Source organism: Gopherus flavomarginatus, chromosome 1, assembly GCF_025201925.1.
Source record: "Gopherus flavomarginatus isolate rGopFla2 chromosome 1, rGopFla2.mat.asm, whole genome shotgun sequence".
Lineage (NCBI taxonomy): Eukaryota > Metazoa > Chordata > Testudines > Testudinidae > Gopherus > Gopherus flavomarginatus.
The window spans coordinates 129,341,931-129,361,533 of record NC_066617.1 but is presented as its reverse complement, the minus strand read 5'-3'; the positions used below and the strand labels follow the sequence as shown (position 1 = coordinate 129,361,533).

At 41.5% G+C, this 19,603-nt stretch overlaps 1 protein-coding gene across 1 annotated transcript; it reads right to left on the bottom strand.

The window, feature by feature from the left end:
• Window positions 1-8,463: 8,463 nt before the first annotated feature.
• Window positions 8,464-19,033, bottom strand: MED21 (mediator complex subunit 21). Its single transcript, XM_050933668.1, has 4 exons — window positions 18,964-19,033; window positions 17,638-17,752; window positions 15,059-15,159; window positions 8,464-11,256 (listed from the first exon to the last, which is right to left on the bottom strand). Exons 1-4 carry the CDS (start codon window positions 19,003-19,005, stop codon window positions 11,080-11,082), a joined length of 435 nt encoding a protein of 144 aa, XP_050789625.1. The 5' UTR covers window positions 19,006-19,033; the 3' UTR covers window positions 8,464-11,079.
• Window positions 19,034-19,603: the final 570 nt, after the last annotated feature.

Genomic DNA, 19,603 nt, shown 5'->3' with positions numbered 1-19,603 from the left:
TTTCGTCGCGATTTGACCAACTCGTGGAGTGGTATAAGTTGTTTGTATTTCTGTACAATGCTAACAGCCTGTAGCAGTGTCACAGAGAAAATGAACTGGAGAATCACAGCAAAAATTTTGAAAGAAAAATGGGAGACATTGATGCCAACGAACTCATAATGGAATTGAATCGTTTTATTTATGTCATTGAGAAAGAGAGAGGACTTGTCACGGCAAACAATTTTTTAAAGTACATATACAAGAACAGCCTTCAGGAGATATATCCGAATCTTTGCATTTGCATCAGAATTCTTCTGACCACACCAATTACTGTCGCTGGTGCTGAAAGGAGCTTCAGCAGAATGAAACTGATCAAGAATATCCTGCGCTCAACCATGACAGATGACAGGCTTTCTGCGCTTGCAGTTATCTCAAGCAAAAACAAGATTGCCAGATCTCTGGACTATGACGCATTGATTAACCAATTTGCGGAGAACAAGGCTCGAAAGAAGCGCCCTGCGTAAATACGGAATACATGTACACTATAGGCCTATGTATACATAATAGGAACCCTCTATATTGTATAAAATAAATACCGCATTCCAGTTTCTGCATTGTAAGTGGCCCCGGACATATGTTCGGAGGGGGCCAAGTTCTTTGTTGCTACGGCCTTGCTCATTCTCTGCAGCTCCCGGCATCTGTGATGATCTTCCTGGGCCTCATCCTCATTATTTTTTCAATCTTTTAAAACCTCAGCTGGAAACAGGTTTTTTTCCCCTCTCTCATTTCTCCTTTTAGGTGGTTATTCAGGAAAACGCTGAAGCACATGCTGATTTTAAATGTGCTGAAAGTGACAGCATGTGCTTCAGGGCTTTTCTGAATGGGGTCTCTATTTCCTTTTTATTCTGTAAGTGTAGTGGGTGGGGAAGGATAGTCTTTAGCTGCAGGACAGGGCCTGGAGCCAGAAAGCTAGGGTTCTATTCTCAGCTCTGCCACAGATGACCATAGTAAAGATGGCCACATCACTGTCTCAGTTTCTCCATCTGTAAAATGGGATTTTTTTCTATTGTCCCTATTATTAAATCTATGAAATACTTTCAGCTACATCAGTGTATATCCAAAGTAATTGCAGTGTAACTGACAGTAGAAGCTGGTGCCCTCAGGTTTAAAGCACTATTACAAATACAAAATGTTATACAAAAACAAGATAAATATACAGATTTATATATTAAAAGTATGAAGAGAATAGAGCCAATTTCAGTAGAATATATGCTATATAGTTATTATTAGACTTGATTATCACATCCTTTTCCAACCTTGGTAAGTAATATTTACTCCTTTAAATAAGTAAATATCAAGTCCATTAACAGAGGAAAAGCTGATGCAGAGGAAGGTATGTTTACATAAACATTGTGCTGTGCTTTCTGAATGTTAATTATAAAGAGAGATTCAGGAGAAGCCCAGTCCTGATACCGGTGGCAGTCTAACAGTTCATTGAACAGTCAGCCCTTTTGTATTTGGAGTTGGAGTTAGACATGCATCTATATAATAAATCTGTACACAATGCTGCATTTATATCTCACACTAGTGAAACTAAGAAATGAAAAATCCCATAATTTCCCACCAAACAGACAGACTATACAATTCTTCTTGCAGACACTGAATGCAGAATTGAATGCTATACGAGTTTTTGACACTGGTTCCAAAAAATTGGAAGTTGTTATATGGCCTTCTGGGATTCAAATACTCACACGAAAGTGTACATGACACTCAAATTAAAGATTCATTATAAGGACGGACACACACACACACACACACACACAAATCGTTAGCTGCACTAAAACAGCCAAAAATTTCCCAAACACCAGTTCCATAAATATTCCCAATCTGAATCTGAGTGTAATACAAGCAAATTAAACAAACACTAGATAGCATAACTGGAGCACTAGGAATACTCATTTGTAATATAAATCTAATATTCTTCTCTCTTTTGATGCTGGAGCAGATTCACAGAAGTTAGAGATGAAAAGAGCCTATTAGATTATCAAGGACATGATCCATAGCAAAATGTCCATTAAAATTCAATACCTTTATAGTCCTTTCTTCCAGACTAAGTTTAGATATCTGGAGTGACAGGGTTTCCATTGCTTCGTATGTAAATAGATTTAACAAACTAATGTGTATATGCAGAAATATAATTTATTTCCCATTATGGCACAGTAGCAATCTGAAAGCGATTGTAATGAAGTCTCTCTTTGTCTAGAGCACTGACTAGGGATCATCTGGTAGGAGCAGATGGGTGTATTACACTTGATTTATTTTCTGTAATTACTGGATGCAGATCCTGCATGCCATGTTCTCTGAGGGCTTCAGATAAAGCATCAACCTCACCATCACAACTTTAGTGTGGAATTTCACACTCCACGTTAGACCCAGGGCTGGCTCTTGGTTTTTTGCTGTCCCAAACAAAAACATTTCTGACTGCTCCCCGCCCCCTAGCTTTTTTTTTTGTTTCTTTTACACATGTTTGCACTTTGCAGTTTTGTTTTGACTGTTTAAAATTTTTAAAAAATGAGAACAGAGAATTTGTAGTTAGGGAAATAAAACAATTTCCTACTAGTGTAATTTTAATGTTCAATTTTAACCAAATCACAATTACAAACAATTTGGGTTCAACTATATGCTGTAATGAAAAACATTAATGTCTTCCAGTTTCTCATAAATTAAAAGAATTTATATGAACTGAGTTTTTCTGGTTTTTACACTTGCGTAGTCTTTTAATAAGTCAGTGAAATCTAATTTTTTTGCAATAGTACTTTCAATTGAAATTAATGCGAGTCCTGACAAACGATTTTGAGACATGGTAGACCTCAAATAATTTTTTAGTAATTTCGGTTTTGAGAAACTGCCTTCACCAGAAGCCACTGATACTGGTAATGTTAAAAGAATGCCTAATGCTACAGCAGTGTTTGGAGTGAAAAAATCATTTCTTGCTATAAATTCTAATACTTTTAGAGGAGAAGTTTTAGGACTTATTAGCTCAGATAAAGCTATTAATTCATCATGCAATTCTACTGCATCAGTGTCAGCAGTGTTATCAGTACTGAGCGCTAAATGTAGGTCTTGGCAGTGCTTCATGAGGTCTTCTTTGGAAAACTGATTTTTAATATTTCCAATATCATATAAAAATTCAAAAGTTTCACAATGACCATGCAACTGACAAAATCTTTCTTCAATGGAAGTTATAGCTACATCCAAATACAATAGAAACACTCAACTTTAAAACTTTTGTTTGGATCGAGAATAGGATCATCATGAGCCTCATAACAAAACTTCCTTGTTTTTTTCTGAGGACGAATGAATTATTGAGGTGCAAATGTCTGTTCAAAATCAAGATCCTCTGCTATTGTTGTTGCTTCTTTGACAGTTTCTTCAAATCCTTCATCTGAATGGTTTTTTTTTTAAATATTACAGTGTTTTATTCAAAATTGTCTTTGCCTCAGATATGTCTATGGTTATGTTCTGCATAACTTTGCTAGTCAAATTAATTTGATTTAGAATATTATGCCAAATAACTGTGCAACATGAAAATTGAAACTGCATCATTTTCTGAGCCAATGTTTCAGCTTAATGTTGAAAAGAAGGATCATACGACAAGTCCTGGCTTATTTTGAATAGTGCATCGTAAATCTCTCCTGATGAATATCAGAATGGTCTAATAGCATCTATCCTGCTTTCCCATCTAGTTTGACTTAGAGGTTTAAGTGTGAGTTTTTGTTCAAGATGCTTCTTCAAGACTGCCCAATGGTTTGTGGAAGCACTAAAAAAGTTGTAAATTGCTTGTACTGTGGTAAAATATGAAATGGCATCTTTAGATGATTTGGTGGAGTCACTAACAACGAAGTTGAGTGAATGCACATGGCAAGGAATGAAAAAAGCTCAGTTGTTTAAATTCAACATTCTTTGCTGTACACCTGCATGTCGTCATTGCATGTTTGAGCCGTTATCGTACGCCGGGCCGTGCATATTTTCTAAAGGTATTCCATAGTGTTCCAATCTCTGTAGAATTACATCTGTGAGGGCTTTCCCAGTAGTTTTGTTCAGTGGTATAAATTCTAGAAAGTGTTCACAAATTTTCACTTCTGCATTTTCATCAGTTTTCAGAAATTGTAAAACTATTGACATTTGCTCGGTTTTGCTCAGATCTTGAGTACAATCAACTATAATGGAGTAATATTTGGCACATTTCAAATTCGATAAAATTTAATTACACACTCCATTAGAAATTAATTCTATTACCTCATTTTGTGTACTTTTACACAAATCTCTCCATCTTTCACTCTTCGTACATGCTCAGCCATAACATTATCAAATTTTGCCAATAACTTAACCAATTTTAAGAAATTTCCATTGTTATTCTCATATAAAATATCTGAGGATCCACGGAATGCAAGGCACTGTTCAGGTAGGAAATTAATGATTGCCAGTAAACATTCCAACACAGCTTGCCAACGTAGAATTTCTGAATTTAATTGACGTTGCTGCACCGCATCGATTGTTGTACCGGAACATAATTTGTTTGACAGCTCAATCCAATTTGTCAATGAGTGTAAATGATTTGTTGATGTTTCACGTTCTTTCAAATGCTGATGCAAATTTTGCCATCATTAAAACCTGCAGTTGCGAGAAGAATGTCCAAGTTACAGAACAATTTGCAGCAAAAAGAAAAAACTACATCTTTGGTCTGTGAATACACTAATCACGATCTATTAATTTGTTCCCCATTTTTCATTTTTTTCTTCATACTAGATAATAGACGATTCGACTTATTAAATGGATATTCAAATGTAGGATCTAGTTTTGAAGGACCTTTTTTCACAATAATCATTTGCATTGCATCAGTAATTATTGTCGGTCATGTACTTGGATCCGATCCTATGTCAGTCTCTCCCCCTTCCAATAATTGTTCTTCAGTTTTAGATTTGGATAACAGTTCTTCGTTTCTGGACTCTTCAGCTGAAGTAGTAAATCTTTGGATGGATTGTGATTGTTCGTCTTTATCAGTTAGCGAAGATAATCTTTGGTCAGATTGTTGTTCATCTTTATCAGTTGATAAAGGTAATCTTTGGTTCAATTGGTCTTCATCAGTTGATGAATAATCACCTTCAATGCATTGCTTAGAGATTTCTCCTTGATTGTCAACTTTTTAAAAATACTTTTTTGAAGTATGAGATAGTTTTTCTAATTCTTTTTGCCATTTCTCTCTTCGTTGTTGGTAGGCAGCACCGGAAAGTTGTTTTCATTTTTGTCCCAGCATTTTAGCCCTATAACCACTGGCGCCGACGTGAAACGGAAATTAGTGCAAATGGCACTGATAGGGCAGCACAGTACACACACGTAATCATTATTTGAGTGACTATGTCACAATGTGACAATATTTTTCATGTCACGCTCCTATTGCACTACTGTACTTGCCGTAGGTAAGGCGCTAGTCATTGGGGTGAGAGAGCTTCCCATGAGCTCAGATACACACTGGACCCAGCCCTGCTGGCGTTTTCCCATTGCTGAGGCCGCCAACCTGGGAGCCCGAGGGGCATGCAATGGAGAAGCTCTGGGGCTAGAGGAACCAAGGAAGAGGTGCTGGGTTTGCTGGACAGATGCTGTCCCTCTCTTCCAGGTCGCTTGCCCCCTGCAGGGGGGGGAAGCAGAAGGAAACTCCAGGCACAGGCACGCTGTGCGGGGCTGGGGAGGGAGACGGTAGTCTCTGGGGATCCAGCAGGCAGAAGCTCCCGAGGGGTCCTGGGGACCCTCCTGCCAGACCCGACTCTTACCTTGCTGCGGATCTGGCCCAAGGTGGATTCATCTCCCATTGCCACTGCTGCCGCAGCTGGGGGTTGGGGCTGCTGCTGGATCCCAGCCCTGCTCATCCTCAGTCTTCGCTTTGGCCCCGGCTCAAGTTGTGTTTAGCCCGGGCTGCCTTTCCATTCCTCTCTCCCCTCCCCTGGCAGGAGGTGGAGCAGAGGGAAGGAGGAGGAGGAGGAAGAGGCGGGGACAAGCCGGGAGGAGCGGCCCGCCCAGGCCCCATGTTCCACCTATCCTCTGCAGCCAGGGCAGGGCCGTGCTATCGGCTCCCACAGCGGCTACACCCCCTCACAGGCAGGAACCAGTAGTGCAGCCCTGCTCCGGCTGCAAAGGATGGGTGGAACATGGGCCCCAGGTGGGACAAATCGAGGAGGAGAACCCCGCCTGGGACCCATGTTCCACCCATCCTCTGCAGCTGGGGCAGGGCTGCGCTACTGGCTCCTGCCTGGGGGGGGGCTGCTGCCCACAGGAGAGCAGCAGGGACATACTCCCCAATTAACTGGCTCCCTGTCCCTCTGCACCCTGGCAGCAGAACAACAGGCTAGTTACTGCCCCCCTGGGCGGTCAGGATCCAGCCGAGGATGCTGCCTCAGGTTTGAGCTGGGGCCCCAGCATTATGCCGCCCCATATATTTTGCCGCCCCAATCACCTGCTTCTTTAGCTGGTGCCTAGAGCTGCCCCTGGTTAGACCAGCTCTATGATGAATTGGTTTCTATGTAGTTTCATGAGAGACCTTTGAGCTCACCCTGACGGTCATCACTAGGAATGAGACTGATATTTCATTGCTTTGCCCACAGGAAAAAAATAACCTTTGATTGAATAATACAGTAGGGAAAACACCAGCAATATAGCTCCTCTGCAACTTCATTCCTCCTTTCCTCTTTCATACTCATTAAGCGCTATGAACCCTCTTCTGATGCTAATATACCTCTGAGTATTTGTTCCCATTAGTGCTTGGGACACTTATTGCAAATAAATCACCCACTTCAATGTCTGTGAATAATAATACAGAACAGATGTGAATTCACACTATTTGAAAGTACTTTTCTTGCTGAATTCACCCCACTCTAGTCTGGTAGCTTATTTTGCTGAAACTGAATGGGCACTGTGAGTTCCTGTCCTCCTAGCATAGATGTTTATAGTAAAGAATGAGATTTTTTTATTCAGCTGATTGCAGTCTTTGCTAAAGGGTGCTGTAGGTTCTCAGCATAAAATGCTCTTGCTCAGTTGAAGTGGTTTAAATTATTATTCATTGGAATCTTCCATTAAGTGCTGAGTCATCTTTCCTCAAAGCACAATTTGTTCCCTGGAAAGTATTGCTTGTCGAGCTCAATATTCAAAGCTATTTCACCTCTTGCTCAACATTTTTTTTTGTTTTCTTTCCGTAACAGCATGTCTCCATTTATTCTGGCATCTGTGAACAAAATGAGTTCTTTGCAAGGGGCCAAAAGAGATTTCATATTTTTCTAATACTTACTGTGTCCTATTATGTTTTTGAGCAGATTTCAAGCCATTTGATGGAGGTAATAAAGGTCTCAGCTAGAATAAAGTGCCTTCTCTCAAAACCTTATGATGAGCAGACAGAAATAATGAAACAGATCTAAACTGTAGTCTCAGAAACCATAAGCCAAATAAAGAGAACTCAACTTCTTAGGTTTTTAGATTTCATTTTGGGGATTTTTTGGGGGGGATCTTTGAAGTGTAGCTTAGTTTAGCAGTAAGCCACAACACAGGTAATATTTGGTGGTCCAAACATGTGGTTGCAAGATGTCCTCATAAACATCAGAATAAGGCAGCTACAGACAAAGGGAGACTCCTAATTTTCCAATGCACCTCATTATGGTAACCTAAAGATGAAGATATACAACCTCTATCTTTAAAGGCTCAATAAAACCGAAAATGCAATTCATAGACCTTTTTACTATTCCTAGACAGCATGGTGAGAGATATATTACATATGTAAGCAGTCACCCTCAACTTCCAGATGGCTTCCACTGCCTCATTTCTTCCCCTCAAGGTGCCTCTGAGCTGCACCAACAGCTTTCCTTCGTCTCTGCTACCAAAAACTGAGGCCATGACAAACGCAAAGGATCATTAGTGCTGTCACTTCCCTCCCCTCGTTACGAGCTAAATTACTCCTTACACAAGTCTAGGTTTGTTTGTTTTTTGCGGGGGTTGGGGGAGGAATGCACTGCACAGCCTCAGGTCCTTGAGGTCCTTCTAGGCAAGCAATTCCATGCTTTCAAGCTCTCCCTTGTCCTGAACATAACCAGTAAATTTGGGAGCACTGTACTAGTTTTAATCCACTTTCCAGTAGTACTGAAACAAATGCTGTCTATGAAAGCACTGCCATGACATATTACTACTTGTTATATGAATCATCCTTATTTCCCCCATTCCGTGCTGCAGACCTGTCTATGACTCAGGCTGGACAACAGAAGCAAGGGGGGTGCAGATTGAGCTGTTAGGTTATAAAGTGCAGGTGAAAGTTTGCATTGTGGGACTCATGCACATCAGTATGTGACCCACCAATGCTGAGTAACAGATGGAAGTGTGTTTAGAGGTTGTAACTGAAAAACAATCATCCTCCTTAAAAAGCAAAAAAAGGAAGCATTTAACCAATTTCCTTGCTTTGATTTATTTTTATTATATTGTCAATAAGCAAATTGTGACATTTTAGTATAAATACTGAGCTAGATATCAAAGGGACACACAAAATGTGTGTATGCCGTACTTCACAGTAGCATAAGAGTTAAAGTTCTTCACATGCAGGACAGAAATAGGTGTTGAGACCAGTATGCACTTTAATATTAAGGTGGCTGGCACATTAACATACTAGAGTAACCCGCAAGCATGAAGAAAATACTACACTAAGGCAACGTTTTAAACAAGGAAATCTGGAATTCCAGCAGTAGCAACTTCCTAATATTGAAGCACAAAGAGCACAAAACTGAAGTATCCAAGGATGATGTAACCATGCACAGAGAACTTCTGAACGGCTAAGAAATATTGACTTTGGGTTTGCTTCTGGCAAGTAAACAGCTGACACCACAGATCTTAGAGCCACTGTGCACCTACACAGATGTTAAAATGTAATTAGGGAATCCATTTGAGAGTGTGAATTCAAGATTTAGGTTACCCTGCCATTTAATCCATCTCTGTTGAACTCCTATAGCAATATACCTCAAAACTCCTTTAAGAGTGGGAAGTTTTCTCCATCTTACAGATGAGAAAATAGACTGCTAGCTCCAAGTTAAGCATTTATTAATTTTGGTACCTCACTTTCACAGCACACAAACTTGAGACATGAGCATTTTTTTTTTTTTAGATGTGCTAAGCCGCATTTCCCATGACTTCAATTGCAGTTGGCGTCTGACATCTATTTAAAAAAAGAGTCAGGCCCTGAGAGTCAGCACCCAGAATTAGTACATATTTGTGAAAGACTGAGCTCTAGTGATTTACCAAGAGACAAAAGAAGCCTATGGTATAGCTAGGACCACAGCATGGCCCCCACTTCTATTTGAATAATAGACCATGTTTACTTTCTTCCTTGTATTTAAGTATCACAGGAGTCTCACAATAGCAGGTGAAGTTCTCCATTTAAGTGTGATTAAATCCTACATTTCCATTTTAGCAACAATTAGCAGTACTTACTACTTTGTATTTAATTATATTGTGAAAGTCTTTAGAACAGCATACTGTTACAGCAGTAAGTGTACAAGGCGTGTCCCATGACCTGCTCCACTCTTCCTTTTACAGCACCATTTAATGGATGTATGGCTCCTTGCATGCATTGCCACTGGTAGGTTGCCAAAAAACAAGTTCAAGTTGTTTCAGACCAGCTGAACACAATAGAAGCATAATAGTTCTATGTACATTAGAGAAATTTTGCCAGTACACACAGATAAACAATCTGAAATCAGGAAAATGAGTAGACTATATACACACAGACTCCAAGAGAAGTCAGTCTATCTTCAACGAAAAAGTGGCCAAAGTAAAATTTTTAGATTGCTAAGGGAGAAGGGTGTACACTCCAGTACTTTTGCCATCAAGTTCAAATATTGATCCAAACATCCCTAAAAGCTTACTGTTTGAATTGACCCCAATTTTTCTGTTTTTAATTCACACCATTGGGGCACAATTTTTTTCAGTACTGAAGAACTCCTGAATATCTTAGGGACTACCCCTTTCATATTTACACTCACACAATGTCCATGCAGTGGCTACAGCAACTGCTTACACAAGAAAAATATTAGAAAAGAAGTTAGAAGCCAGTGATGGAAGGTATCCCTACTAGACACCTTCCGTTCCTTCTCCAACTCCTCTGACGCAACTACAACCAGCAGCTCCTCCTCGGTAGCATCTGCTTTTACAGGCACACTGTCACAAGAAACCTGGCGTGTGTAGAAACTGCTGGAAGCAAAGGGGTACAGTCAATCCCATATGATCTGCTAGCAGCCTGCAGGGAACCAGCAAGTGCATCACGAACCACTAGTGCGCCACAGTCCCATTTGTGAACAACAAATCTGACAGACACATGATCTTGGCATTGTCTTTCTTTTTAAGTATTAACAGAATGCAGCCGGCAAGAAAACTGTATAACAGCTTGCAGCCAAAGATGATAAAATACAGTCAAGTAATAAGTATGCCAAAGAGTCACAGTAGAATCGTAATTACACAGTATATATAGCAATGCAGAAGGTGAGCACTGGAATAACCTCAATGTACAGCACTTTGCTCATAGAATTCTGCAAAGTGAAGCTCTATTTCTTGTAAAAGCCTCACAATAAAATAAGACATCTTAATCTTGAAGATTTAGAGGCGAGGAAGGTTACCAAAAATATGCTGAGAAAATTTTCCCTTATTCCCCAGTAGGAATATACAAATTTACATTGCGAAGATGACAGCCCATTAGATACACATCTATGCATAAGAGAAGCGAAACTTAAAAAAAAAAAAGTATTTTGAAACAAAGGAAATACATTAAATGTGTAGTGCTGGAGCAACATGAACACCAATTCTTAGTTTATAAATGCTTCTCATACCAAACATGAGACAATATAACAAAACTTTTAGGCTTTGACAAGTGACATGCTTTTACTATAATCAGTTCACTCAAAATATTTACGCAACAGTAGGGCTCAATATTACTGTGTTTGATACAGAACTTTGTTTTAAAAAATGATTTTATTCACAATCTAATAGTTCGCTTTTGCAGCAAAATGCTGCCCCCTGCTGCTATGAATCTGGAACAGGCTGGCTATGAGTACCACTTCTGGTCTTCAGCTGTGATTGAGCAATATCTGCTAGGGCACTCTGTATCTTTTCTAGTAGCATATCCCCACGATAAACAACCTCTTCCAGACGGGCAGCTGCTTCATGGTTTTCCTCCTCTAAACGATACAGACTAGCAGCCTTTAAATACAAAAGAAAAAAGTTAAGGGATCTTGAACATCACATAAGGCAGAGTTTTCTTCAAGGGGATGGGTGAAGGAGTTGTCCATGCCTGTGATGAAACACAGTAAGAACCCCATCTTTAGCTCCTACATCAGTCATTGTCTGCTGGAGTTCATGAATATTATTTATCTAAAATGCACTCCTCGTCTGGAGACTAAATCAATCAACAAAAATAGATGTTTTTGTTTCTCAGCTTGCCAATTTTAGATTAACTCAACTACAGCTTTCTTAAACAAAAATCAGAATCTTTGTCCCTATTCAAAAGAGATGAATAAACTGTAAGACTTTCAGATTTCACAGTGTTAATTACTTTGTGCTACATTGTCCAACAAGCTCATCTTTGGAACTGCAGAGCCAGTGCCTCCAGTGAGGGCCATTAGATATATACACGTGGAGGACAATGAGAATTAGACTCCAACTATTTGTTGGACATGTGACGGTAGCTGAAATATGGGCATTTATACTAAAGATGTGGTAATGGACTAGCTATCTGAACAGAAAAGTGAAAAAAGGTCATGTCTTGGGTGAACAAATGTGGCAGCCCTATCTATACATTTAGCATACTGTCTGTGGCACACTGAACGAGAGATGCCACTAAGGGTTACTTGATTAACAGGAACATGCTGCTGTTGTGAGATTTACACTGCTGGCATGTTATGGACAGTTCAAAGCTCAAACTGACCTATCAGCCACTTACATGTTCACAGAAATAAACCTATCAGTGATGTCATGGTCATCTTCGAACTTGAAGGACGATCATCATTTAGGATAAATTCATGAAACCAGGTTTCAAGTCCAGCTACATTTTAAGTTACGCATTAGTGTCAATAAATTGAGTCTTTTTATATTGCACTTTTAGAATCTCTACTGTTTTGCTGAGGTAAGCATTCAGCCAGTTTCATCCACACCTATAACATGCCTTGTAAGGGTGGATTGCGACACCTGTTTGTGACAACACACCAATTTAAGAATGGAAATAAAGAACAAACAAAAAAACCCCAATATCCAATTGGAAGTAAACTAGAGGACAGTTTGACCAGGACTAAACATCTACCCTTGCACAAAGGGGCCATGGAATCTTTAATTAGCACAGGCACTGGTCAAGGTCTTTCTTTTTAAAATCGAAATGCAGTGGCCCCTAAAAATCAGGCATAGGCACTGGTGCAATCAGCTCAGAGGAAAGCATGCTTTCTACTGGGTCATCAAAACCAGTGTCTATAGTGCCTTGGTTTTCCCACACAAGTGCAATTAGGGTCAGACATGGCTCCGCTATGAAACATGACATCATAATCTGTGGTATATCTGCAGATAAGACTAAAACCTATAAATAAACTGAATATGGACTGTGAAATTACACTGATGCTTACATAGTCTGAGTTTTTAATGTAACTACACCTCTAACCCAACATAACGCAACTCGATACAACACAAATTTGGATATAATGCAGTATAGCAGCACTCTGGGGGGCGGGGATGCACGGTCTGGCAGATCAGCGCGTCTGGCTCCACCACACTGCTCTGAGTGGCATGTTAACGGTGGAAGGCGAATGGGGAGGTGAGCGGCAGGCAGGAGAGTGAGGAGGCAGGCAGCAGGAAGACAGCGAGCAGGAGTGGCGGTTGGGCAGATGCAGGGAGGCATGCTGGACAGATGTTGAGGAGACTAGCGGGGAGGTGAGCGGTGGGCAGGTGGGAAGTAGGTGGGGTAAGGAGGCGAGCGGCAGCCGGGAGCACTGGGCGGACAGTGAGGAGACTAGCGGGGAGGCTGATTTGTCCCAGACCCCACACCCCTCTAGGGATGGCTCCAACACACTGCTCTGAGCGGTGTGTTAAGGGGTCAAGGGGTTGAATAAGGGGCAGAGGGTCTCGAGGGGTAGTCAAGGGACAAAAAGCAGGGGGGAGGGGTTGGATGGGACAAGGGTTCTGAGTGGTCAGTCAGGGGGTGGGAAGTAGGTGGGGGTCAGATAGGGAGCGAGGCCAAGCTGTTTGGGGAGGCCCAGCCTTCCCTACCCGATATAACACAGTAACATTTTTTGGCTCCCGAGGACCACATTATATTGGGGTGGATGTGTAATATGTTTACACACTACTGTAACTAGAGATCTAGCAGAATATAGCACTTTTGTTCGATATCCTTAAACTATTTGGGACAGTATTTATTAAGCCTTATTTATGCTTCTCCAGTTTAGACATGTCTAACCTCTTTTGTAATCTGCAGCGATCCTCTGCAACTCTGAGACTATCAACTCATCTCCAAGAACTGAAAATACAAAGTTTACTCTTCAATCTTAAAATTGCTTCAATGTAGCATAGGGAATTAGGGCTTGTCTTTGCACACAATTACAAAGTAATTGGGAAAAAAAAAATAATCAGAAGACCGGGCTAGGAAGAGCAAGATAGGAGGACCACCAAGCAAGACTTGTAGAAGGAGATGAGCATTGCAGTAAACTGTTTCGGGAAGTAGGACTGATTGCTGGAGAGACCCTAGCAGGAGCCACACAGGCCCTTTGGAGGGAAAAAGGTTTGGGGAAGCAAGTGATCTGCTGAGCTGCAGGAAGGTTTCCTTATGGAGCCAAGAAGTGGAAAGAACTAACATTTCAGAAATGCTGAAATTCCTTTAGAATATGAGTGGTCTAGACATAAAGCAGTAGGACCATGTCAGATACACCATTTAAGTGAAACTCGCTTGTGACATGCGCTTATAGAGACTGGATGAAACCTGCTTTGAGAGCCAGAAAACTTGCAAGTTTCTTTTAATAAGAGAAAAACAAAATGTATATTAAAACAGTTGTGTGTTTAAATATTAACTTTAAAAAAAAACCACATGGCTCTCAAAAGTAGTTTTAAATGGTGATGGAGAGGGCAGAATATTTAGGAGCCCTGTGAAAAGAAAAATGAATTTAATAAAGCTCAGATTTCCAAAGTTTAAGTCTTCCCATCCTGTTTCAAGTTTTAATTTAGGCTATGTAATATTTCCAATAAATGAAGCGATTGATTACAGATACAGTGAAATCCCGCTGTAACGCGACCTCTGGGATCCAAAAACTCCCATCGTGCTAAATGCGGTGTCGTGGCATTGCGGGGTTTCAAATCAGTCAGGTGGTCCCCAAAGCCGTGCATTGAGGTGCACTGCCTAGTGCCCCTGGTGCCTAGTGCCCAGCAGTGGAGAGAAGCTGCATCTCCCCAGCTGCTGGGGACAGAGAACTCCGGGGCTGCGGGCACCGGTGCTCACTGTCCCCAGCAGGTGCGGAGCCACGGCTTCTCTCCCGCTTCAAGAGGAGCCGCGGCTCCCCTCCTGCTGGGGACAGAGAACTCTGGGCGCTGGTGCTCTCTGTCCCCGGCAGGCGCAGGGCCGCGGCTTCCCCCTTGCTTCAAGAGGAGCTGCGGCTCCCCACCTGCTGGGGACAGAGAGCACCGGTACCAGCAGCCTTGGAATTCTCTGTCCCCAGCAGGTGCAGGGCTGCAGCTTTTCTCTCCTGCCATGGTGTTGGGGACCTTTGGTACAGTACCATACTGTACCTTAAAGGGGAGCCAACCTGCAATCACGTTATATGTGATTTCGCGTTATGGTAGAGTTTGACTGTACTTTTTTCTTGGGGAGGTGTAGGTGGGTGGACAAAATATTCCCTCAAACTGAGCTAAGATTATATCCTTTACACCACCTGCTACTTCGGGCTGGGATATTCAGAGGGGACTAAGAAGTTGGAGATTTTTTTTTTTTTTGCTGTGTTTCAAGTGTTTTGGATTTTACTGATATTCTTACCTGCAAAGCTGCTGTTGATTCTTCACTAGGTAATGAATCTATTAAAACATCAATATCCTTAGCAGTTCGTGCAATCAATGCTGCAAACAACTGAGCGTATTCTATTAAAAAGATCAGATCAGACTATTACAATTTAATTTACCTTTTTAGAGGAGAACTGTAATAAACATAGTGCTCAATGAAGGAACAAATGACTTAGAATTTTACTCTGAATTCCAGAAAACTTGCACTGATTTCTAACTCCAATGTATTCTAAAATTTTTAAAACTCTTTCTTGTATTAAAGCCAGTGGTAATATCTTCCATCTGAAAGAAATCTAGTACATGCTAATGTTCAAAGACTGATTCTAAATCTTATCAAACAATTAAACAAATGGCATTGGAATAGCAGTCCCCTTATAAAATAAGGCAGGTCTTAAACCAGATTCACCATTCTAGCAACATATCAAACATTCCAGTTACAATGTGTTCCATATTCTGGAGCATCAAGATAATCTTTCCATTCTTTCCTTGAATTTGGCCATTGTGCTAGTTAAAAAAAGAGTAAGAATTAGATTAGGATAATGTGATTAAAGTCTGAATTTTATGAAATGTTACACCAATTTGGTAACAGATCAAGAAAAGAAGGATTCTCAATATGGTTGCTTAATAGATTTACAACTACCACAATCAATTTTACCACTTAAAACTTAAAATGCTTTTACCATGTTAATGTACAAATGCTTAGTTATCACTTTGTAAATGACTGGATTTTAATTTAACTTCTAAATAACATGAAAATGTGTGGCGTACTTTCAAAAGGATATTACTAATTTAAAGTCAACTCTGAATGAAAATGTTTTAAATCATGTTACAAGTAAAACCCCACGTTATTATAGTTGAAAGATTAAGAGAGCTGTATTTCCTCAGCTTACTTTGTACATTTGCCAAACTTTTAGTTATATTCACTCTTTCCCCTGTTTGTATAAGTCTCTCACACAGCTGCGAGGGAGAGAAAATTTTTAGGAAACTGATTATAAAACTCGGAGATAGGTGTAGTAAACTGTATTTTCAAACTTGATTGTATTTCAAAATGACAATGTTAACATATGGTGATGGCACAGTACACGTTTACCACCTTGATATAGAAATATTAAAGTCGTACAGATTGTACTTAAGCTTTCGAAGTTGTCACTACCTGAAGATAAGAAACTTACAGGGAGAATGATCTGCCAAGAAAACTTTGGCTTCTCTAGAACCTGGACTTTAACTTGAACAGTTACAATATTCTGAAATATAACTTGACTTGATCTAACAGTCTTAAACTCTAGACAAGGCATCTTACATGATCTAATGCCTGTAAACCTTAAACAAAAACTTGGGCTCCTGAGTCATCACTTAGCAGATACCAGCACCTGGGATTGGACCAGCTGCCACTAAAAGGGAGTAAATGAAAGCTCTGCTTTTTGCACATTTAACTAGCTCCTCACAGCTGTCTCTAATATCAGATGGCAAGCCCTTACAGGCCACTGTAGGAGTGGTTTGACAATTTTCCAGAACTGCAACAGAGCATCATTTGTGCACAGTGCTAGCCTCAGTTGAGATTCCTTAGGTCAGGCTTAATCTGATCCAAGAGATGTGTAAAATATAGGGGACTAAAGAGCCATTTAGGCATACAATGTGTCTTAACTAGAAAACCATGTTTAAAAATATTCAAAAAATTAGGGCCATCCTGAGCATAAATAAATAATTTTTTTCCCCTAAATATACATATCCATATGACTCAACTTTCTTCCCAGCTTGCTTTGTTTTTTCATATGAAGTATGATAATACACCGCTACCTTGATATAACGCCACTTGATATAACACGAATTCGGATATAACGTGGTAAAGCAGTGCTTTGGGAGGGGAGGGGGGGGGTCGCTGTGCACTCTGGTGGATCAAAGCGAATTCAATATAACATGGGTTCACTTATAATGCGGTAAGACTTTTTGGCTCCCAAGGACAGCATTATATCGAGGTAGAGGTGTATTCGATCATATATTTGCTTTATCTTTAGAAAAATGCCCAGAATTAATCTATAAAAAAGCACAGATGGAAAAGAGTTTTTGGTAAACTAATATGGATTTTAAATTTTATAATTGCAGACAATAGAGAGAGAAGATACTATTCCAAAAACATTAAAAGCAAAAACGCAGATAGATAAGCTTTATACTCAAACTAATGTAAAATTTCACAAGACTGGTACATTATTGGTTTGGCTTTTAGAAACAGAAGTTTCCTGAACACTGACTAAGAATCTCCTCATAACAGTGATTCTTATAAAAGGACTGATGTTTGAATTATTAGAGCTATATTTATAAAAAAAGGACCATGAGACACACATTTCTGTGCTTAACTTTGTCTAAACATATTTCACGTCTCAATCAATTCACATCCCTACAGAATGTGCAATTATCCATAACTTGGCCTGAATCACAACAACTGTTACAACTTCTGAAGAAAGTTTCTTAAGCCTGAAGTTACTTAATTCGAAACTGACGCTAACTATTTTACTAAAGAGTAATCATGTTTAGTTAATGAACACACATAAAACTGACCTTCTGTAGGATTAGCCGGCTGGTCTTTGTTTATAGCTGTCTGAATGTTACTGAAGGAGGCAGGTGGGCCACATTGCTGCAATACCCCAATGGCATTACAAAACTGATCTGCAAGCTACAGGCAAGATGACATAGGTTTACACAATCATACTATCATTTTAGTCTGTATTTACACTAAAAGATAATCAGTTCAAACTTTTTGTCCCAACAACCATTACATAGAATTGCACTTCAATAAATTAAAATAGTTAATCCAAGTCTGTAGTGAAGATCCCAATCCTGCCTTCTGTGCAACTGGATGGCTCTGATTGCACTGGGACTTCATGACAATGCAAGTGTCCACTCCCACATATCAACTAGAAGGCTTAGGGATTCATTAAAATGTTACCATTAGCATACTCAAGTCCAGGACAAAACTTTGGTTCATAAATCCTGGCCTTTAGCTGCTCAGCCTGCTGCAGAGATAAAATGCTTTCTCCCATTCCCCTGGCCACATGAATAGGTGCTACCCAACCAGTTACTGAGCCCAGTGAAATTAAGTGGGAAGATTATTGCAATCAGAGATAGAAAAAGAGCAGTGTCCTCTCACCAGCATCTATCAGAAAGGCTCGCTGAAGCAGAGTAGACACATGGCTGCATTCTCACACGGGAAAGTCCTTTTTAACAAAGCGTTCAGCCTCAAACCAACCATTTCAAGAAGGACCCGAAAGAATGACTTAAGCCTGCATCTATTCAAAGGGCTTGCGGGCTGCTCCTCTGTAAGGTGACGAGATGTCCCAATTTTATAGGGACAGTCTCAATATTTGGGATTTTTTCTTATATAGGCTCCTATTACTTCCCACCCCATCCCGATATTTCACACTTTTGAGCTGGTCACCCTACTCCTCTGGGAGCGACTCCCTGGAAAAGCAGCGTTCCCCCCTCAGCAGCCCAGGACGGGGGAAAGTCCCCCACCCCACTGCCCCAGGAACGGGCTGCTCCGGCCATTCCTCACGCTGGGAACCGCGCCGAGTTCCCGCCCGCCGCTCTGGATGGCGCGAGCTCAGCGTGGGGCGCCCCGCGGAGCTTCCCAGGGGGAGGGGGGCGCGGGACCAGCCGAAAACGCTTAAAAGCCCAACGGCCTCCGCGTGCTGTTTTCAGACCGAATCCGCCGCCACCCCCGCTCCGGCCAGCGCTGGGGCGGAGCGAGCGAGCAGGCGCCTCAGGTTTGTTACCCCGCCCCCGCGGGGCCCAGAATCCCTCCCCCTAGGGCACGGGAGCGACGCGCGCTCGGCAGGAGCCGACTCGGCCTAACCCCGGTCTGAGCCGCTCCGGCTCCTGCCTCACCGAGTTCACCGCGTCCTGTAGCTGCGTTAGCCGATCCGCCATGATGCTCCCTGAACGCCCATCCCGCTTCCCTCCTGCCTATTGGACAGAGCCTAAGCGAGGCCGGGACGCGCAGCCAATGGGCGCGCTTGGTGTTGGACGGTTGGGCTGGAGAGGAGAGTGGGCGGGGCTTTGTGTTGTTCTCTTTCGGGTTCGACTCTCGGCTGTGGCCAAGCTGATGGCTTGGCTGCTGCGGGGCGCGCGCCCCCTGCTGGCTGAGAGGCGAGTCGGCAGCGGCCGGGGCCGCCCTCCGGAATGAAAGGCCAAGGGCGGGGTCCAGGGTCTATTGAAGTAAATGGAAAGGGTCTCGTTGACTTCAATGGGCGTTAGATGAAGGGGCGGGGGGGAGGAGGGGTCTGGGTGTGCTGATGAACAGCTTCATGTGATATAAATAGGGATGGAAACAAGCTGGCCCAGGATTGTTTTAAATCCTCCTGGTGGAATCACAATTTATTAAATGTTTTTCTAGACTGAGGATCAGAAGGGTAGCTGTGTTAGTCTGGATCTGTAGAAGCAGCAAAGAGTCCTGTAGCACCTTCTTCCAATGGGGGAATGGCTCAGTGGTTTGAGCATTGGCTTGCTAAACCCAGGAATATGAGTT